A 22,120-nucleotide genomic window follows, 5' to 3' on the forward strand; every position below is an offset into this window, starting at 1 on the left:
ATTAAAAACAATCTCTGTTTACGATGTTTGGACTTTATTTTCAGATCATAAAAAAATAACACATTTTTCTGGAAAAAGCATGTTTTCAACCTAGTCGGATACCTTAAGCATATTAAAAAAAATCAAATACATATTTAATTAGATCAATTTTCAAATGAAGATAAATAAGAAAAACAAATTTATCGGAATTAAGTTAAAGAAAAATTATGATGTGCTTGTAGACATTTCCAAATCACACATGTAAAAAAAAAAAAAAAATCTGACATTTAAAAGTTTACACTTTTTTTTTTATAGAACCATAAGGATATATACCATAACCATTAGGAACCATATTGGAAATTGCTTTTATTTTATCCTTTTTAGTCAATGAATGCCAAGGGTTGGACGTTTATTATAAATAACCCTCACGACAACTTATACAAACTTGTTTTAGTTCAATGATAAAATGAAACTGTTATCATGACTTGAAATTGTTTGTTCACAGCTATCTTTTCTTTTAACAGAATCACTAAGGAAACAAACGAACTGCAATGAACAATAGATAATGGAACAATATAATGTACTTGATTTAGAGAGACCACCTATTAGTTTAAAAAATATAAGACAAAAAAAATCAATTCATATAAACAGTTTAAACAATAAATTAAGATAACTACAGAGTTTCGGAAAGAATTGATACATAATTTCGATCTTTTTAGACTGAGATTTTTTATTCACATTAATATTTTACTCCGAATCATTCAATAATATTTATGGCTAATTGAAATTCAGAATAAATTTACAAATTTAGTTAAATTCGTAATTTAGAAGAAAAAATAATTTGTTTTCGATTATACTCAGTAGTAACTCAAGTCTATAGAATCAAGTGAAAACAACAGTGCATCATTCATTATATACAGTTAAATGAGAATATCAGGATTGTCACTGAAATTTGAAAAAAAAAAAAAAAATCCTGTGTTTCTCCTGTTTCTTACCTATACGTATATTCAAGGTACGAGGAAATGTGAGAATAGCACAACGCATTTCATGTGCAATAATGATTTTAAGGAGAGGAAAAAGCAAGGAAAGTAGGTAATCTAATATTATACGAAATAATAGCATATTAAAGGTTTATTTTTAATTATTATTTATTCATTTTTACCAATTCATATATTTGGGCATCCATTTCATGGAGTTAAACCTTACCAAATAAGGTGCGACATTTTTGTACGACCTAATGTACATTTTCACCTATTTCATTTTCATATGAACATAATGTGAAAATATTCCCGATATATCATTCAATGCATTAAAGGACGAATGTGACGTAACAATTTTTAATGCCCATTAAAATCTAACTTTAAATGATTGTTCTTGAACTAAAAAGTTCGAAATAGGTTTATTTTCGAACATTATATTTGACATTTTCGGATTTGACATGTCATCTTTTCCTGTATTCTTTTTAGATACCAAGTCCAACATCAATGATGACTCCTTTGTACTGGCAAGAGGTCTTGTATGTTTTCTTCTTTTAACATAACTAGTATTGTTTGACAACGAATTCTAAAACCCTCCGAGCTTTTGCGCATGCGTTAGAACGGGTTTAATTAATCAAAATAGGGGTGAGGTTTGGTTTGTGTTGGTTTCTGGCGCAAGAACCATACCTGGCTATGCTGCGCCAATCAAATGGTAAAATTATAAAAAGGTTTATAAAACATTCTTTTATTAAAAAACAAGATCAGGGGTATAGAGATAAAAACACATGAAAAGATGAGACAAATATGAAAATAGGGGTGAGAGGAAAGATGAAAAGTGGAGATGTTTACATTTAACAGTAAAATAAACTCGGATTACTCACAGACTGAATTAAAATAATACGGACAGAAACGACACAATATTCACATACACGTGAAAATAAATTGAGAAAAAAAAAGTATCTAATAGGGCGAAAATCAAGGTCAAAGAATGACGAAAAATTCCGGAAATGCGCTCATCCTTCAGCGTCTCCCCCCTTAATGAGATAGAATCGTCGGAAAGTGGTCGTCTCAGAACACTGAAACGAACAGTAAGTGCCTATTTTTCCATATTACTTAGGTTTATTATCTTCTTACAAATCAAGCAGCGTGTAACAAATGAATTTTGCAAAACTTCTCGCACCCATTCAGCAAAATCAGGGTTGATTTTTTTTATCCATCCAATTCGTATTCGCATTATTTCTCATGTTTTTTTTTTTTTTTTTTAAATCTCTAATCCATTTTGAATAAGCTTGCAGTTTCTCAAATAATAGACTAATCATTCAATAAACTCATGTATGATGGACTAAACATCACCGCGCTGCTTTCGCAGAGAAATGTATTCTATTCTTTCACACCAGTTACAGAGGTCTCGCACATGCTTTCAATTCGAGAATCGCACGGAAAAAGAACCGTCTCGCAAATCGAAACTGGAATGATTTAAAAAGAAAAATGAAGAGAGCAAAAAGCAGGCAAATTTTCGTATTGCACAAGAGCGAATGGTATTGTTCCGTTTTAGTTTTTGGAAACTATGACTACGATCTTTCATTCTTGTAATCTTTAGAGATTGGCACTTTTTAAATGGGAAAAAAATAATTAAGAAATTCTCTGTATTTTTCCCGGCTTTCACAAAAATTATCAACTTTCCCTGTTTTTATAGACGATTTTTAAATTCACTGTGTTTCCCCAATTCCAGTGACGTCGCAAACCTGGAATATGTTCCCAATACCATAAAACAAAGAATTTGAATAGAAGATTCATATCTGAACAGGGTTAGCTATTTTGAAATACTACAATGATATTCTGAGAGGTATAATGCTTAATAATTTGACAAATTCTTAATGCTCAAATATAAGGAATTTTCTCTATAGCCTGAAAACTTAAAGGAAGCATCAGTAAATCAATCATGGTCATTCACTATAATTTAATTAAAATTAATGTATTTTGAAATTATGTTAATAGCTGGTGACAAATCAAATTCTTAATTTAGACGAGAAGACATCATTCCATGTACACTGGCAGTAAAGTTGGGAATTAAATTTGGAAGTACAAATCAACAATAGGACAAAATACAATAGATATACTAAATGAGATGCATAATGTTGATTTTTAACTCTTATTTTTTTTCTAACTGAATTTAGATAATTTAAAATATATTCACTACAGATCAATTATTACATCTTTGCTTTTAACTGTTTAACAAAACAAAAAAATTAATAAAATTAAATTTAAAAATTACACTCAAAATTAAATTTAATTATTTTGTCTACCACATTCCTTACATTCATTTAAACTATTTACACTTTTCCCCAGGCACTTAAGCACTTTTACTTCAACGCACTTTCAAATGAAAAACATTGTTTTCATGAAATACTGGTCTTTTATCATCAAAAATGCTTTTAAAAAAAACTTCAAAATTAAGAATATGTGGATAGACAAAAGGAACTGACTGCACAGCAAGAGGATCAAAAATAATATTAAAAAAAATCAATAAAATTTGTGTTGCTTATAAAAAAAATAATTTCTTAGTAAAACTCAAATAAATTTCTATCACACAATTTTGTTTAAAAAATGTTCAGATTTAAAATTACAAATCGTATAGGAGTGTACTTAAAAAGTTCACCTTCTATAACATGTCTTCCCTTTATAATAAATTGTTGGAATTGTTTAAATGTTGCAGGCAAAATTAAATTACTACATTTATACACTGAAAAAGTTGGGAGTTAAAAGCAAAATGTAAAACTGTAGTAGCTACATACAAAGAATAGGGAAGTACTTTTCTTACTTAGTGAACGAAATACAATATTTGTGATGCTATTATTCTGGTATTCCCTCATTAATAATCAATCTACTTTTTTCATAGAGCAAGATAATATTAAAAAGGAAAGAAAACTAACTGCCAGAAGAGAGACAAGCTTCACAATGATAGCAAAATCCTAATCATTTAGTAGGAATAACACAGTTACAACTATCTATATGCAGAAGAAAAAATTCTGTTGGAGGGTTACACCACTATACTAAAAAGCAAGTGTTAATTTTTCTATTCCTAACTTTTATGCTTAGTCTTTCGTCTGAACTAACAATTTTATAATGTTAAAAAGATTTTTAGCATTTTTTCCCAGATTTTTTTATACAATTATCTCTCAATCCCTTTTATTTGGATGGTATGTATATAATAAAATTTAATATACAGTATCAGAATAAAAAAAAAGGAGAAGTGTACCATATTTCTTACACAAATACATCAATAAAATAAGACCATTTTAAAAGAATAAGACAAAAATGAATTTTGGAAAAAGTGCAAAGCAAAAGTAAGATTTCATTCAAAATAGAATACAAGGATAATATGAAATTTGCATTTAAATACCACATACTAATTTTTAAATATCAGAAAAGTTCAACATCAAAAATTTAATCGAGCAGTAATTCAATTAATATATAAAATTTTTAACTTAGTGCAAAAAAAAAAAAAAACCTACGTTAAAAAATACGAAACATAATTTATTAAGAACAATTTCAATCATGACATAAGCTTAGCATGGAATGGACATAATGATTCATAAGAAAATTCATCTAATTTTTATGACTTTGCTATTACATCAGTTTGCTAAAATTGCTATTTATATTAATTATCATTCAATTATTTATTTTTATTGCTATAAATATACACAAGTTTCACTGCATAAAACTAACAATTTATTTCAGAATTCATGCACTCTATAATAATAGAGGAATTTGGTTTAATATGCTTACTAACCCAATAATGCTTAACTCAAAGAACCTTAAACAATAGATTTCATATTTTTATATCAAGTTAAATACACTATGATTAATATAATTATAAAATTAAATTAAATCTCCCCTTCCATTTTGTTAGAAAAAAATTTATCAATAAATATCCACTATAAATTTTGGTAAACAGTTTAGAATCGAGTACCAGATTTCTCACCAAGGCAAAAAAAAATTCTAACTCTCCTATAAAATTCAGCAACAAGATATATGATATAACAAGTCATTTTATAAAATAACATATTTGACAACTTATCTTAAAAAAAGTTAAAACTTAGCAACATTCACCATCGTGTATCCAATTCTACTGTATGGCCTAAATTTTTAATACATGTACATGTTATATTCTTGAATTACAATAAAAAAAATCTAAAAATTACAATTACTTTTTGGATTCCTTGATTTACCCTAACAAATAGAACAAAAAAAATCAAAATGATACTGCCTTTACTTAAAAATGTCTTATGAAAATTATTAGATACGATATATGAAAATTGCTCAAGTTGATAATGCACTATAATTTCTAGACAAAAGAAAACAAAACAAAAAACAATTATATGTATTTGATAAAGCCAAGTATAAACAAAATGCTGGATACAAGTTATATGGACTAAAGGTGCTGTATTTAAAGTTTATTTTTGTTCATAAAAGGACATTGTTTTAGTAAAAGCAATTCTTATCTAATAAAAATTTTAAAAACATACAACAATTTATTCTTTATATATCCTAAAGTCATAAATTAAAATTCTATTTGCAATTTGAATTTATAAGAATAAAATTCCACACTATAGATTATGGTTTGGTAAAAATTATCAATATGAAATATATCCTACACACAAAGAAGCATAATATGTATATATCTGCCGGCTTGTTTTTTAAACTTAGATTTAAGAAAAGAGAAAGTTTATCTGGTTTCCACATACTTATTTTGTGTATATTATATATATGTATATTAATTTTCGTATGAAGACTAAACAATATATTACAGTAACAATTAATAAACAAACAATCAAATGCTACTTTTGTTATATTTTAAAATATATTTCAAGACTAATTTTCTTAGAGAAAAATACATTTTTTTTCCCCTTTTAAGGCTGTCAAAGTCTGAATGAGTAATAATTTTCAATGATAAATCTTGCACTACAGGATTTGAAGCTACATAAAACAAAACAAAACAAAATTTCTACATGTAACAAGGAAATCAGAATCCCTCCCCCCAAACAGTGTATCAGAATTGTAAATATTTTTTTCAGTACAGATGTAATTGCAATCATACTGATATTCACTGTTTTCCTCTATGGTATGGAATATTTGTATAAAGAATGATAATTTGTCATATGCCTTTTAAAGAAATAATTCACTAAAACATGCAAAAATACAGTTATATTTCATAATAATAATTTATTAATCTAAAATGTTATTCACGTAACAAAAACATGTATAAAATCACACAATATTTAAGAAATGTTGAATTCGCACTATCTAGAAAACTCCATGTTTTCATAAATAAAGTAATTGGTATCATTTCTTTATCTAAAATTCATACGCATCTTCCATCACACTTAATACATAATTAAATAATTTAAAATGGAGCCAGGACCAAGGCCCTTTTCACTTTTTGATATAGAATAATTCAGTTGCTTTCCCTCTTTTTTCCAATTCCATCATTTTCAGCAACATCGAAAATTATTATAGTTAATTTCGAGAAATTTAAATAGAAACAAACTTTATTAAGTCTCACGAATGAAGTCTGGGCAAAGAACAAACAGACAATACAAGTTCAATAATCAAATGCACGTGGAATAAAAATTAAACACTTATTTTTTCAAATGAAATATAATTTAGAATAAAAAAAGCACGTACTTACCTCGAATTGGAAAAGGTTTTGTTCCGTTGCTGAATTTCTTGCGTGCGGCCATCGCACTCAACCTAAACAAGAACTATTAGCCGGTGTTGCCGAACTCTAAATAAAATCTGATCTTTGAAATGTCCCAAAGCAAAGCTGTTTTTAGCAGTAAGATTGCCTTCAAAGAAAAAAGAAAAGAAATGACTTAAAAACTAATGAGCCCCAATTGTAATTAATTGGACTCAGTGCGTCATATATATGTTTCTCCGTTTTCTCTCAAACCTCAAGAATATTTCAGAATTTCACGTTACTGATTGAAGAGCGGAAGCGGTCTCATTCAAGGTTATAGAGTGGTGTGCGTACTCTTTGCCTTGAAATTCTTGGCAAGTTGACCGCTTGATGACTGAAACGCGTATTACGTAGATCCTGGAAAGGAGCCCTCGAAGCACGTGTTATCCTTACAAACTGCTGATCGTAATACGCTTTTAATGGCTTGCCTTATAAAAAAACAAAACATTTCGAAAGAGACGAATTGGTTGTTTTTGTTTCTCAGAGAAACTTATAAAAAAACTAATCCTCAATTATCGTTAGACAAGCTTTTCACTCTATAACGATGACCTCAGAAATGCGGGATCATTAATATAAACCTATTCGTTGACGTCTTTTTTTATTATTATTATTGTAGTCTGGTCAGCACATCTAAAAAATGACAACAACAACAAAAAGCGGAACCAAACAACAGATAATTATGTACATTCCGACTTTATTTGAGTCTCGTGACAAGGCAGTTTCATTCAGCAAGTATATTTCTAAAGTCACGCTGTCGAAAAAAAAAAAAAAAAAAAAAAAAAAAAAAAAAAAAAGAGCATTGTTAGAAACGTCAGGTAACCTACAATAGATAATTATGAACAAGATAAGACTTGTGCAGAAGAGAAACAGAATAATTCTATATGCATTAAAAGAAAATAAGCAATTATTCTTTGCATACAAAAATTAAAATTAGTATTAGCTTTAAATCGATAATATAACGGGGAAAATCCAATTCGTGAGCTTTCTACTAAATTTTAAGAGTTTATTTTTCGTGCTGTTGTAAAAGGTGCTATCAAGGATTTTACAACTGCAAAAAATATTATTAAGGAGATAAATGGTTTATATTTTTAAGATGAATGTGTGTGTGTGTGTGTGTTTTTTTTTTTTTTTTTAATTTTTACTTTTGAAAAGAAAGTATTGGAATTGTCGAAAACATTTGACAAGAATTATGACCGAAAAACACGGTAGGAATCATTCGTATCTGTCGGTTTAAATACGATAATTCAAATTCTTAATACGATCATGCGAAGGAATTAGAAGGATGGAAGTAAGCATATAAAGTTTTACAACATTACTGCATGCAGATTGATAAAATTGTAAATTTGTTAAAACTTTGACCTAGTCTGTCAAAGGATTGACTGTCTCTCGGCACATTTATTTGCAGAAGTGAGAAATCGATCACTCGGAAGCGCCACAACTTAAACAAAAAAAAAATTTAGTATTTGATCATGTCATCAATACTGTTACGAGCGCCTTTGGCTAAAAAACTAATTTTAACTTTAATCATACTAGAGTTATAACTTGCTTTTACAACTCTAAAATCAGAATTAACTGCGCGCGAAACCAATGTATGTTTTTGTATATGGCAACTAAAAAAGCAAGCATTTTAAAATTATATATAGCATGTAAATAGAATTGTATATAGATAGATAGATAATAAAATGGAGTCAGATTAATAACGAGTGGATTATTTCACATTACGATCCCACATCTTTGAATCTTATTAGCGGAGAAACGACTGAATGAAATGAAATTCAGGTAGAGTCTCAACAAATACTGTTGGTCTGTATCAAATTTTAGAGCTAATCAGTGATAAAAGAGACACTTTAAATCGATTCTCAGTTTTCTTTTTCTGTATTCATAATGCGACACAATTTGTTCGTATACGAGAAAGTGACGGAAGTCTCCATATTTCCTCAACGTAGCTTTTCTTCTGTCTCACTTATTATTTTTTTTTAAAAATAGGAAATAGATTAAGAAAATTACCTTCAAAAATTCAATTCTGTAAGGAGCATTCTAGAGATTATTGTCTGAAGATCTTTAAAAATTCTGAAATCTTCATATGAAGAGGTATTAAATGTTTTCATGCATCTAATTCAATACTGCAAATCGTTTTGAAACTCTAATAATTTAAAGAAATAATTTGTAATTAAAAACCGATCTCATTTTAAAAATATTATTTGACTGTAAAAATTAATACAACTAGTATATCTGCGCATGTTCATTAACGGTCGTTAACCTGCTATGCAATCCTCTCGGATCTGCTGTCCAAATCTTCTCATTTTATTCACTATAATGATGACACTGGGTATCTTAAAACGATTATAATAGAAAAATATTAAGGGCCAAGTGAATCTATTTGCTTTTATATTTTAGTTTAAATATGCAGAGAACAAAATTTCTTCACCTTGAAAATGATTTTGCTCTTTTAAGTTTGTAAGCTTTCAGAAAGAAAAAAAAAGGAGGTGGGGGTAGAATACAATAATCAAATGAAACTAAGATATAAAGTTATAAAGGTATAAAAAAAGTAAATAAAAGTTTCAAGATGTAAAAAGAATCTTATAAACAAATTAGATTCATTAATAAAGAATCTGCGAACTAAGAAAAATCCTAAATTGATTTTTTGTTTTGTTTTTCTCTTATATATAGGAGGCACTATGAAGGTGTATTCAACAAGCAAATGAGAATAAGAAATTATAATGATGTAAAAAGAGTGATAAATATGGAATTTTAAGATGAACATCATGTTTGCAGTTATGTAAATAATCAATTTGAAGTGTCTGAAAAGTTTCCAAAACAATTTATAGGCATTTAAAAAATACATGTCGAAATGCAAATTATGTACCTATCTATCTCATTCTCTTATTCGGATTACATTCCTGCTAATTACGCTTCTTTCAAAATATAATTATGCAAGTAAATTGAGAATTTTGAAACAAATGACTTTTTCTTCTTCCTTAATGCCTTTCAAAACTTTTTTTTTTTTTCAATTGACGCATTTGCAGGCTGAATAAATTTTTCTCTCGTTAGCTTTTAACTGCATGGCTGAAATTCATATTTAATTATTAACCAAAAAGAAAGCTAAAACTATAGTACATTTGATTGTTTACGTTTGAGAAGTGAAATTCCGTGATCCATCAACTGCTGTAGATGTTTCTGCATTTCACGTCTTTTAGAAACTGCACAACAGAAATATTTAAATAAGCAATACTGAACTTGCAAGTTGAAATTACGGTTCGCATAAACAGACACTTCTGTTAGCTTAAAATACCGAACAGCATTGTTACGATATCTATATGTTGTGGACTAACATTTATAATGTTGAGAAACATCGTGGAGATATCGTATGATATCTTGTGCTACTAGGACAGTAAAGTTTTTATACTGTCGACACTACTTGTAGTGGTCGCGGTTGTAACGATCAATTGGCTGTACAGATAAAAAAAAAATAACATGGAACGGATTTCCCATTTCTAAGTATATACAAATCTGCCGTTTATAAACAAGTTATGACTAAAATATTTCGGAGCTGTAAGTACATCACGATGAAACCATATTCTAGACGAACTCCTTGGGAATAGTTTCCTTCAAATAATCATATAAAATAGCCGCATATTTAGCAAACGTTAAGCCATCCTTGAAAATCATGACCAATTACAGCACATACTCACATTCCAAACAAAATGATCACAAACCAACAGAATAATTCCTAAAATATTTTATCTGAAGTTTTCTGACAGTTAATTTTCAATATTTTGAATGAAATATATTTAATTTATGTTCAGTGTGAATCTCTATAATCAAACACATATTGTTAATGCAGCACAATAGGCTTTTCTTTAAATTCTAGGTCTTATACATTAATTGACATGCATTAAATATTTAAAAACTGTATTTCTTTGTTTCTTATTTTCACGTATATAAAGTATGGAGAAAACATTGTAATCGTCAAAAAATTGGAATTCGAGTGTTTGACGAATTGCCACGTTTTAGATTTCACTGAGTTTGAAAAACACATTTTTGGAAAATGTTTGTCTATCTGTGACAAGGATAACTTAGAATGCATTGAGCTAGACGGATGAAATTTGGTATACGGTCTTAACACCAAATTTGTAGATTTCTAACAACTTTTGAGAAAACTCAATTTAAAGAAAATATCTGTCCGTCTGCTTGAATATAAGTTTACACGATAACTAATAAAGAGAGCTAGATGGATGAAATTCAGTACTCAGATAACACCTATAGTGCAGATACTTATCAAATTTTGAACCATTTCCCAAAGGTCGATCGTTTGAGATGGTTTCTGTTTTCAGAAGCAAATAAACGCTATAATTTATAAACGGAACTTAAATATATCAAATTTGATATGGAATTTTTTTACTATAATTTATTTTTGTGTCAGATTAATAACTATAATTGTAGTTTCTTTGAATTAAGAAAAATACGTCTACATCACAAAATCAACCTCCATTACAGAATATGCGAGAAAGTTTGGGAAAGACCACTTCCGCTGGTTATATTTGTTTCTCAATAAAACAAATGGCTAAGATATAATTAATGAAATTAAAATAGATTACATTGTTGCTGTTTTCCCCCTTACAATACAATCTTTGGTATGGCCATCCCATTAAATGCTGAAAGGAGTTCAAAATTTAGTTTAATTAAAAAGTCATCTTCAATTCTTAGAAAGTTTTTTTTTTTTTTTTTTTTTTTGCCAAAAAAAAATTACATTAATTTTTTTTTTCAATTTGCTTAGTTTTAATTAGCAACTTTCCTTGACAAAGAGCATTCTGAGATATTTGTGCACATACCTATCAAGGTTTGACTTGAATAATTGTTGGTAAGAGTAATTATCATCTCTAATTTCCCAAATTAATTAGTTAGCAAATTTTTGCAAATTAACAAACTGATACTTCCTTATTTACGAACCCAGTTTATTACCATGAGGCCCCTCCTAACTTTTTCTTGCAGATATTCAAAGGTTATGCCCATCAAAGGCTTAAAAAAATACGATTTATTAAATCCCTCCTAAGCTAATAGTTAAATTTTACTAGTAATTTCGTAGCAGAATCATTCTTCTTAGAATCAAGCTATCAAAAGAAATCTAGACCTTAAATGCAAAACATCAATTTGCATAGAGCTCTTAAAGCCATAGAAGAGTGGAAGTTTTTTTTTTTTTTTTTTGTTTAAAATGTTAGTGTGCTGAGAATGAAATATGAATAGATAATACTAAATATGAATAATAAGATAGGAGGAATGTATAAATATTTTGATTTCGTAATTTTTTAGCATTCCATTTATTGAGCCAAAGGGCACGATAAATAATTTTTTAAATTCCCATTTAACATATTTTTTCCAACAGGATCTATATGTCTATTTTCAACTAATTAGTAATAATCTATTGAGCCATGTTTAATTTAATTATATTAACGTCCCGTTTTAAAGCAACACTAAGGCTATTTTGGGACGAATCTCATAATTTTGAAAGTCAGATGACGAGGACGATACCTGAGCTAACATCTCTTTCCTCTCTAAGTTTCTGCGCATCTCCAACCTGAGGATATTTAGCCTCGACGAATTTAAAATGCACCATACTTATTTACAGGGTTGTTCTTTGGTGGAATCGGGTCTCAAATCTGGTATCCTCCGCTTCCGAAGTCAAGACTTTACCTATAGGCCACTACAGCCAAGAGCCATGCTTAGAGTGACACTTTTTATCTCTACATGATATATAAGTATTTTATGATCATCGTTTTAAATCAATCAAAAGATATACGAAACATCAAACAGAAAGAATCAATGTCCTAAATCAAAAATACTTGAAGTTTGCGGATTCCAATTATTCAGTGTTGCATCTCTTCTAGGAACACTTAAATTTGATCCATAATATTCGTTCTGAAAATTTCCTGCTTTTAGTTTTAGAAACAAAACTTTTAGAGCCCTTTGTTCCCCATTCGTAAATGTTTTTGTTCCCCATTCGTAAATGTTTTTAGGATAGAAAAATTTTTCGACATTGTTTCCGTCAGATATGTTTAACCATCATCCCAGTTGAATTCGGAAATGAAGAATTCATGAATAACGACTAGAAGGAAATCCACTTACAATTAATATTCAGAAAATTATGGTAACTATGATAGGAAATTTCCTATAATATTTTTGGGAATAAATAATGAAGAATGAAAGAAAGGTCTATCATAATGTTTTATCAGCATCCTAATTCGGAGGCTTTTTTTCCTCTCCCTTCAAAACTTTGGAGCTTATATAATTTTATAAGATGCAGTAAAAGACCAGACAACGTGTGCAATGGAGTCACAGAAAAAACAGCAAATACGCTACAGCAATTACAGCTTGGAATCCGCCGTATTTCTTACAAAAGAAAGAGAACAAGGCAATATTCTGTTAAATATTAAGTGGCGAGAATCATGTGCTTGTATGGGCAGGCATTTCAAATTTCTAATATTTTAAAATATTAGATTTGATATTTTGAAATTTGTGGGAGAACAGCAGTCTTATCTTTTTCATTAACAATATGAGTTTAGTAATTTAACATTTAAAATTAATATTTTGTAAACTTTTTCCAAAATGCAAATTACATTCCTAAATAGTTTCATTAATAGTGCTAACAAAAGATGGCGTTCAATTATTAGCCCAAAGAATATCAGCATGGTCGTAAAAGGGCTCTGAGCAGAGACATAGTTTAGTTATATTAACGTCCCGTTTGAAGCAACACTAGGGCTATTTTGGGACGGACCTCGTAATTTTGAACCACGGTCAGATGACGAGGACTACACCTGTGCTTGCAACCCCCCTCTCCACACCACACCAGCGGGAGGACGTTTGGTCAGGACGGATTTAACGTGCAACAGACCCCCCTTACACGACGGTACTTAGGTGGAATCGGGTCTCGAACCTGAAACCCTCCAGTTCCGAAGCTGAGACCTTATCACCAGGCCACCACGGCCAAGCAGAGACATAGAGTAAGGGAAAAGTAAAAGAATATGTACTTGGCGACTCAATTTTTGGGAGTAGCATAGTTTCAAAATTATAACACGTTTGTTTCACTCATTAAAGTTAAACACGATGATTGAATAAACTATTACATTCTAGTGCCATTTACCTCGCTACACCACTAAGTTTGAGATAAAATATTATAATTATATTTATAATTACTTTCAAATTTCTTTAACTTGAATGAAATTCTCCGTATTATATAAAAGGAATAAATTAAAATACTCATCTAATAATATCCATTAATAATAATGATTTTATGTCCCTAGCATTTGTTGACAGTTGTAAGAAAAATAATTTTGTACAAATCATTTACAGTGATCATGCAAATCCTCAATACAATGTTCGTCTGCAGAACGCAATGGGTTATAAGATATTTCTTCATGCGAAAGCTATAAACAAGAATTAAAAAAAAAGCATTTAATTCAGAAATCTTTTCTTACCAAAAATAATAAAAATAAATAAATTACAATCCTATTGGAATCTCGGTAACGAAAACGTAGATTTAGCATTAAAGGGTTGAGGAGTGAAAACTCGATTTTTCCAAAATTCGTTGGTTTCAAGTTAAATTCATTAGTGTGAAAAGAATTTTTGTTACTGTGAGTTTGGAATTGGTGAAAGAGAGTGCTGTCTTAAATACTGTTTCTTTGCATGAGCAAGATTCCAACTGCTGTAGTGCATCCTCCCGAAATACTTTCCTGAAATCATTACGAATGAATGGCAATCAAATTATCTTATAACTGCACCCCTCTTTTAAAGTTAAATATTTGTTTAGATTCGAATCTGCATATGAGTGAAGACATAAAACAAATCGTTTTTTTACGCTCACTTAATGTGTATCGCAAAGTGGGAGAGCAATGGGATATGTTTGGACTGAAAACGTTTCTAGATTGTCCGATTCCGGATTCAAGGGAAATTATGCCACATTATAAGAAGAGAAAGAAATTTACACTACCGCACCCTTGTAAGGTAGAAGAACAGTTTATTTTAGATACATATACAATTAAAAAGGGGAAATTGCTATAACAAACAAACTGCGCATCTGGTGTGGGAGACATAAATCACTTCAATCTTATAAGACTAATCTAATATATAAAAATGTCGTGTCACGGTGTTTGTGTTCGTACTCCTCCGAAACGGCTCAACCTATTTTTATGAAATTTTTTATGTGTATTTGATAGATATGAGAATAGGTCGTAAAGTATATTTCATAACGCTAGGTAATTAGGGTGTGAGACTGTTATTGGTTAATGTTACCGGACCATTGGCATTCCAAGATATACGCAAAGTGAATGGACAACAGTACCCAACATATAAAGATGCATGCCTTGCACTCGGCTTGCTCGAAGACGACAATCCTTGGACGATATGCTTGCTGGAGCAACACAAATTCTTTTACTATTCGCTGTAGTGTTGACTACATGTTTCCCGGGACGTTGTGGGATAAGCACAAAGATTCAATGACTGGTGATATATTGCATCGAATCCGTACACGGTGCAACGATCTAACGATTACATTCAGCGACGTTATCTTAATATATATAAATTACGTGTCACGTTGTTTGTCCGCGATGGACTCCTAAACTACTTAACCGATTTTAATCAAATTTGCACACCGTGTGCAGTTTAATCTAACTTAAAAGATAGGATAGCCCTTTTTTTTTGAATTTTTAATTAGAATTTTAATTATTAATTAAAAACTAACTTTCCCGCCAAAAAAATCTTTTCATTTTCCCCACCGCCAAATTAGTAAGGCTTCAGTTTTTTTTTTCAGTTTTCAGTTTGAGGCTAGGCATAAGATTTTTCGGCTGATTATTTGAAACGATTCTATTTATTTTCTTAATGTTTGATGCATTTAAAATTAAACATTGTTAATTAATCGATCTTTCAGATTCATTCTTAAGTACTTTTGAATTAAAATAAAACAGAATAAAGGAAATTAAAAATTTCTAATCTGCATAGCGTTACCCCAACTGGCGTAGAAAAACTCACGCATTTGCGTTACGTTTCGAATCCGAATGTTCGAATTATTTATGATCCTATCCGAAAACATTTCTCAGGAATAAGATATCATTTTCCACAATTATTTTTTAATGCATACAATAAATTTGATACGTTGCAACGGATAAAGTATCACGATCTTATGTTTGAATTTTGTATTACTGTGCACGGTGGCAATTCTTAGAAATAAGATATTTTATTTGAAAATGATTAATTACAAACGTTTTAACGGATCACTGATTAATATAACATACTAAAATTCTGCTTTTTTTAAATTATAAAGAAGTTTGGAAAAATACTTGGAGGTGCACACGGATAATTATTACTTTTCGTTTTGAATGAATTCCGTTTCTTTATCTGACTGTTTACTAAGAAAAATGTTGCACGGCAATAACATTTGTTACCTTCATTGAATTTTTAATTAAATGATTTTATTTCTTTTGTTAAGGATATCGTAAAAAAGGTAAGTGAACGAGCCAATAATAATTTCCTCTAATCGGATAATAAAAAAAATATTAAGTCATTTGTATGCTAAATGAAATTTAATCTTTTTTTATATAAATTAATGAAGATATGATAATAAAAAATGGTTACAATAATCATTTCAGTTTTTCATTTCTTTACTAATAAACTGCATGTACGTATCAAGTTATGTCGGCTATCATTCACTTCAGCTACAATGCTTATCATTATTTAATAAATGTTTCTGAAACTGATTTCATTTTGTAAATGAATTTTGAATTATTGCAAGAGACAAATGTATCAATGACGGAATAAATCTCATGGCAACTTCATGTGTGGAATATAGAACTTTTTTTTAAAAAAAATCTTTCCTTTAAGCTGAGGGAGCCAGAATCTGTATCACTGAAGTTAGAGGATTTATTATACATCATAAAGGGTTTATACTAAGAAGGAAGGTATTAAGAAGGAACAAATTATTTGTTCATTATTTGACAGTCACAATTATCTGTTAGCTCCAAGCGATTCTAACAGATGGCGATATCTGTTGACTGGATTGAGTAAGTATTCTAACAGATGGCGCTGTGTTAAAAGTACCAACGTTTCACATAAGCTACAATTTAATGGCATAACCACCACTTGTTGCTGAGGCTAAAGTATAAGTTAAATTTATTTCGTAGTAAACGCAATACAATGAAATTCAATTGTTCTTACTTTTTCAATTTTTGGTATTAGCATAGCCGACCACGTGTTATTTAGACTGAAGTATAAATTGAATTCATATTATAGTAAAAGTAATACAGTGGAATTCTTCTTGCTTTTTAATTACTAGTGCTTCATTGTTCAACAATCTTTAATTAAAATGCATGTTTAAAACAATCATTCTTATGGCGAAGTGTTGAAACACTTCGATTGGCCATAAACATGCGCGTACAATTGCAAAATGATCCATCAGCCCAAATATTTTCTGAACAATTACTAGATATTGGGAACGGTAAAATAGAACTGCAACCAAATACGCAATGCATTAAACTGCCAGACAATTTCTGCACTGTTCTTCAGGGGAAAAAAATGAATAGATTCAGAGTATTTTTCCGGATATACAGAGTAATTACTTGAATCATAACTGGCTCAGTGATCGGGCTATTTTGGCAGCCAAAAATTTTGATGTTGACGAAATTAACTTCCAAATACAACAGTTGTTACCAGGCGATCTGATGTCTTTTAAACAAATCGATACTGTTGTTGATGAAAATGATAGTGTAAATTTTCCAATTGAATTTTTAAATTCACTAGATATACCTGGAATGCCACCACATAACCTTCGATTATAGATTGGATCACGTATTATTCTCCTGCGTAATTTGAATCCACCTCGATTATGCAACGGTACGCGTTTGGTCATCAAAAAGATCACCGGAAATATACTTGAAGTTACCGTTTTAACTGGAAAGTTTAAAGGAGAAGTGGTCCTGTTGCCACGTGTTCCGATGATACCATCAGAATCTACGATACCCTTCAAAAGGTTACAGTTTCCAATTCGTTTAGCTTTTGCCATGTCTATAAATAAGTCTCAAGGCCAAACAATATCCATTTGTGGTTTAGATTTGCAAAATCCATGTTTTTCTCATGGGCAACTATATGTTGCATGTTCACGTGTAGGAAAACCGTCAAATCTATTTGTGTTATCTAAAGACATGTTAACCAAAAATATTGTGCACCGATTAATGCTAAATTAAATTGAAATTAAAAGTATTTATAATTCAAAATAATAAACATTATTGTCAAAGATTTAAAACTATCTGCCCTACCTACCTCATTTATAAGTTTAAGTGTTACGTGTTTTTTACTAACAACTTTGTAATGTACTCATTTGTTACAAACTTGAATACAAAAAAAATAAAGAAATTTAAATTTATTTTTTTTTGTATTGATTTTTGCTCAATATTAATGGTAGTAGAAAATCAATCATGGAGGTCCCCACGTTTTTTTACAAATGGCATTTGTGTAAAAAAGCATGGTGGTCCCCATGACTGGTGTTCTCCTACCGTTTCCCTTGAATAGTTTACTACTATGTAATATAACAAAAACCTTAGCCACAGAAACGCGTGGCCGGGTCTGCTAGTGGACAATAAAGCATTGATTGCTATCAAGGATCTTTGCGTTTTCATTGCCAATTTATCACTCATTTCGGTATGAGTTCGCCAAATCGAAGTGCGTCTGATTTAATGGACACCGAAATGTAGCGTGAACTTCAGAACGATACTGCAGAAATGGCAGCAATTGTTACTCGCAGTGTCCCACTACTGAGGCATGAACAAAAAAATCATTTACGACCGCAATATGCTGGCAGTTTCGGCGGGACAAGGTGGATTTTTTTTTTGATGCGCCAGGTGGAACTGGCAAAACATCTCTTATTTCGTTAATTCTCGCAGAAATACCATCTAAGAATGGCATCGCATTGGTCGTTGCATCATCTGGCATTGAAGCAATTTTATTGAATGGAGAAAGCTCATTCAGCATTTAAGCTGCCACTGAATATTCAAAATAACCCAGACGCAGTGTGCAACATAAAACATCCATGACCACGGTACTGAAAAAATGCAAAATTATCATCTGGAATGAATGCACTATGGCACACAAACATTCTCTCGAGGCGTTGACCAGAACACTCAAAGATATATATATATATATATATATATATATATATATATATATATATGTAGGACTCAGAAATCACTACTATTTTAGAACGCACATTTAATTACATTTAGGACGATTAGGACATTTAGGATATATATACATTAACATAAAAGAATTGAACATTCAGTAGATTTCGTCGAATACGTCGCGTCTCGTCTTTCGTCCAGATCCGTCTGATCTGCCACGTCTTCACTCTCGCCCAGATCCGTCTGATCTGCTACGTCTTCACTCTCGCCCAGATCCGTCTGATCTGCCCTCCGTCTAACCAGCGTCAACTCCGTCTAACAACCAGCAGATGGCGCTCGCCAACAGGCGCTCGTCACTACATTCGGCGATCCTGACGTCTCTTTCGTCCTCGAAAGTTAAAGTAGAAAAATCTGAAAGAATAAAAAAAAAGAAAACAGTATCTGGAAAAAACAATAAACATTTTTTTTTTTTTTTCTTTTAGTCTGAAGACCATGCTTTCATGAAATCGGCTGCTGTGGAAGTTGTATTTGGTCCGTCATGACATCCAACTTTTTCCACGTCATAGCGATCCTTAGGTTCAACCTTAACAATCCGATATGGTCCATGAAACTTTGGTCTTAGTTTGAGTCCAGTTCCAAACTGCGTCCGTTGTATGGCCACTAATTCACCAAGTTTGTAGATGCGCGCCACTTTTCTTCGTTTGTTGAAACTTTTCCGATTCTCTTCTTGCATCTTCAAAATGTTTTCCCTTGCTTCTTCTCTCATATTATTTCGATCTTCCATCATTGCTTTTGTGTATTCTTGTTCCAATATTTCCTTTAAATGTAAATCAGTTGTATCTTTTAATTTTACACCAGTTAAAAGCTCAAACGGGGTAAACTTTGTACTCCTCGAAACAGTACTATTGATTATTTTTTGCACTGATGCAACATGTTTATACCATTTGGTAGGGTCTGTTATTGAGAGTTTTGATAGAATGGGTATTAAAATTTTATGCATTATTTCAATTTGCCCATTTCCGCGAGGAATTCCAGTGCTAATTTTGAAATGTTCAATATTTTCATCCTGACAGTATGTTTCAAATTCTTTTGAGGTAAAAGCTGAACCTCTGTCTGTTATTATTCTCGTCGGATTTCCAAAAGTAGATTGTTGAAGCTTAAGTTTAGTTATTGCATCCTGAGTAGATGTTGATTTAACCGGGTACAACCAGACAAATTTTGTAAAAGCGTCGACTATTGAAAAAATATGCTGATAGTTCTTATTTGTAGAAGGCATAGGGCCAATGAAATCTATGTGATAAGTACTTAAAGGCAAATTTTCTTTTGGGATGGGGTTAAGGAAACCTTCACCTTTCCCACGTTTCTTATTACAAAGAATACACTCCACGCAATTGGCAATCACACTTTCTATTTTTGACCTCAACTTTGGTATGTAAAATTCTTGCTTTAAAATTTCTTCCGTCTTAGCCACAGCGTAATGTCCTTTATTGTGAATTTCTCGAATAATTTCTCTTTGTAATGCTTCTGGGACTATGAGCAATTCTCTACCATTATCGTATTTGTATAAAACTCCATTTCTCACAATGTGTTCACCGTCTTCTTGTTTATCTATCAAAGCTTTCAATTTCTTAAGGAATTCGTCCTGATTTTGAGCATTGGCTATTTTAGTGGTCACTTCACTATATGAACGAGTAACAACAAGTACTGCGTTTCGACTAAGAGAATCTACGTGTGCCATTTGTTTTCCTGATCTGTGAACAATTTGGTAATCAAATTCCTCTAATTGTAAAGCCCATCTTGCAACTTTTGGTGTAAGATCTCTTTTACTCATAGTTTGTTGAAAAGCGGAACAATCAGTCACAATTTTAAACTTAGAACCCAGTAAATAATGTCTAAATTTTTTTAACGCTTCGATCACAGCCAAAACTTCTAATTCATAGCTACTATATTTTTCTTGTTGTGGAGATGTTTTTCGACTAAAATAATGAATAGGATAAAACTTATTGTCGGTTCCCTGTTGCAGCAGCACTGCTCCGAATCCCTGACTGCTAGCATCTGTATGAAGTTCTAAAACTGATCCCTGTTGATAGAGATGCAAAATTGGCTCCTGAGTTAAAATATCTTTGAGTTTTTGAAAAGCTTCCTTTTGTTCAGATTCAAACTTAAATGCAACGTCTTTTCTTAGTAGATCACTAAGCGGTTTTGCGATTTTTGAATAGTGGGGTATAAATTTCCGAAAATAACTAGTAAGGCCTAAAAAGCTTTGTACTTGTTTAACAGTTTGTGGTTGTGGAAATTTTTGTACAGCTACCGTTTTAGATACAGAGGGCTGTATAGTTCCGTTTTGGATTCTATAGCCTAAAAATTCTATTTGTGGTTTTAAAAACTGACACTTCTTAAAATTAAACTCCAAACCGTACTCTGATGCAACCTTTAGAACACGTTGTAATTTTTCTAGCCCTTCTTCCTCGGTTTTGGATGGAATAATAATGTCATCCATATAAATCAGTACAGTTCCATCTAGCATCAAATTCCTGAATATCACATTAATGTAACGCTGAAATACACTCGGACTATTGGAAAGTCCAAATGGTACTTTAAGAAATTCCCACTGGCCATGATGTGTTACAAAAGACGTAAATTTTGTGCTATCTTTCTCTACGTCTACATGAAAAAATCCGTTTTTCAAGTCCAAAGTAGTAAATATTTTTGATTGCTCAAGTTTGTCGAGCAAATCTTCTATGAGGGGTAAAGGGTACCGATCTTTAATCATCTTTTTATTTAGCTTACGATAATCAATGCATAACCTATAACTGTCATCCTTCTTCTTGCTTAAAACTACGGGAAAAGAGTAATTTGAACTACTGGGTTTTATTATCCCTTCCTGTAACCATTTATCAATCTGAGTTTCAACGAATTTTTGTTCTTTAAAGGGCAACCTTCGAGGGTTATGACTAATCGGAATATCATCGCTCAATATTATTTTCATTTGCAAATCCGTACTTTTTGTTTTGTTTGGCGAATACTTATTTAAAAGACGATTTATTTCCTGTCTCAACGGTTTTTTTACATGACTCATGTCGATTTCATCATAGTTTATCGAATCCGTTAAATGAATGAAGTATGGGAGAGGATGTGTATTTATTTTATTGCCAGTCTCAGCAAAAATAGGTGCCTGACTGTCTCTTTTCAGCTCCGAGGAACGTAGTGATACGACCTTGACCTCGTTTCTCACCAGCCGGGTGTAATTTATTTGGGCTCTTTTT

The 22,120-nt window shown here is 30.9% G+C and overlaps 1 protein-coding gene across 2 annotated transcripts in view; it reads right to left on the reverse strand.

Moving 5' to 3' along the window:
* The window catches only part of LOC129968615 (6-phosphofructo-2-kinase/fructose-2,6-bisphosphatase-like), a 67,585-nt gene extending 60,533 nt beyond the window's left edge, over positions 1-7,052 (reverse strand). Inside the window, exon 1 of one of the 2 annotated variants that reach the window (XM_056082691.1) lies at positions 6,649-7,047. In XM_056082691.1, the coding sequence (XP_055938666.1) occupies positions 6,649-6,700 (52 nt within the window). In that variant the 5' untranslated portion in view covers positions 6,701-7,047. Of the gene's footprint in view, positions 1-6,648 lie in introns of both variants that reach the window. The other variant, XM_056082686.1, reaches the window with a different exon arrangement.
* Between the last annotated feature and the right edge of the window lie 15,068 nt (positions 7,053-22,120).

The sequence above is a fragment of the Argiope bruennichi genome, chromosome 5 (assembly GCF_947563725.1).
Source record: "Argiope bruennichi chromosome 5, qqArgBrue1.1, whole genome shotgun sequence".
Classification (NCBI taxonomy): domain Eukaryota; kingdom Metazoa; phylum Arthropoda; class Arachnida; order Araneae; family Araneidae; genus Argiope; species Argiope bruennichi.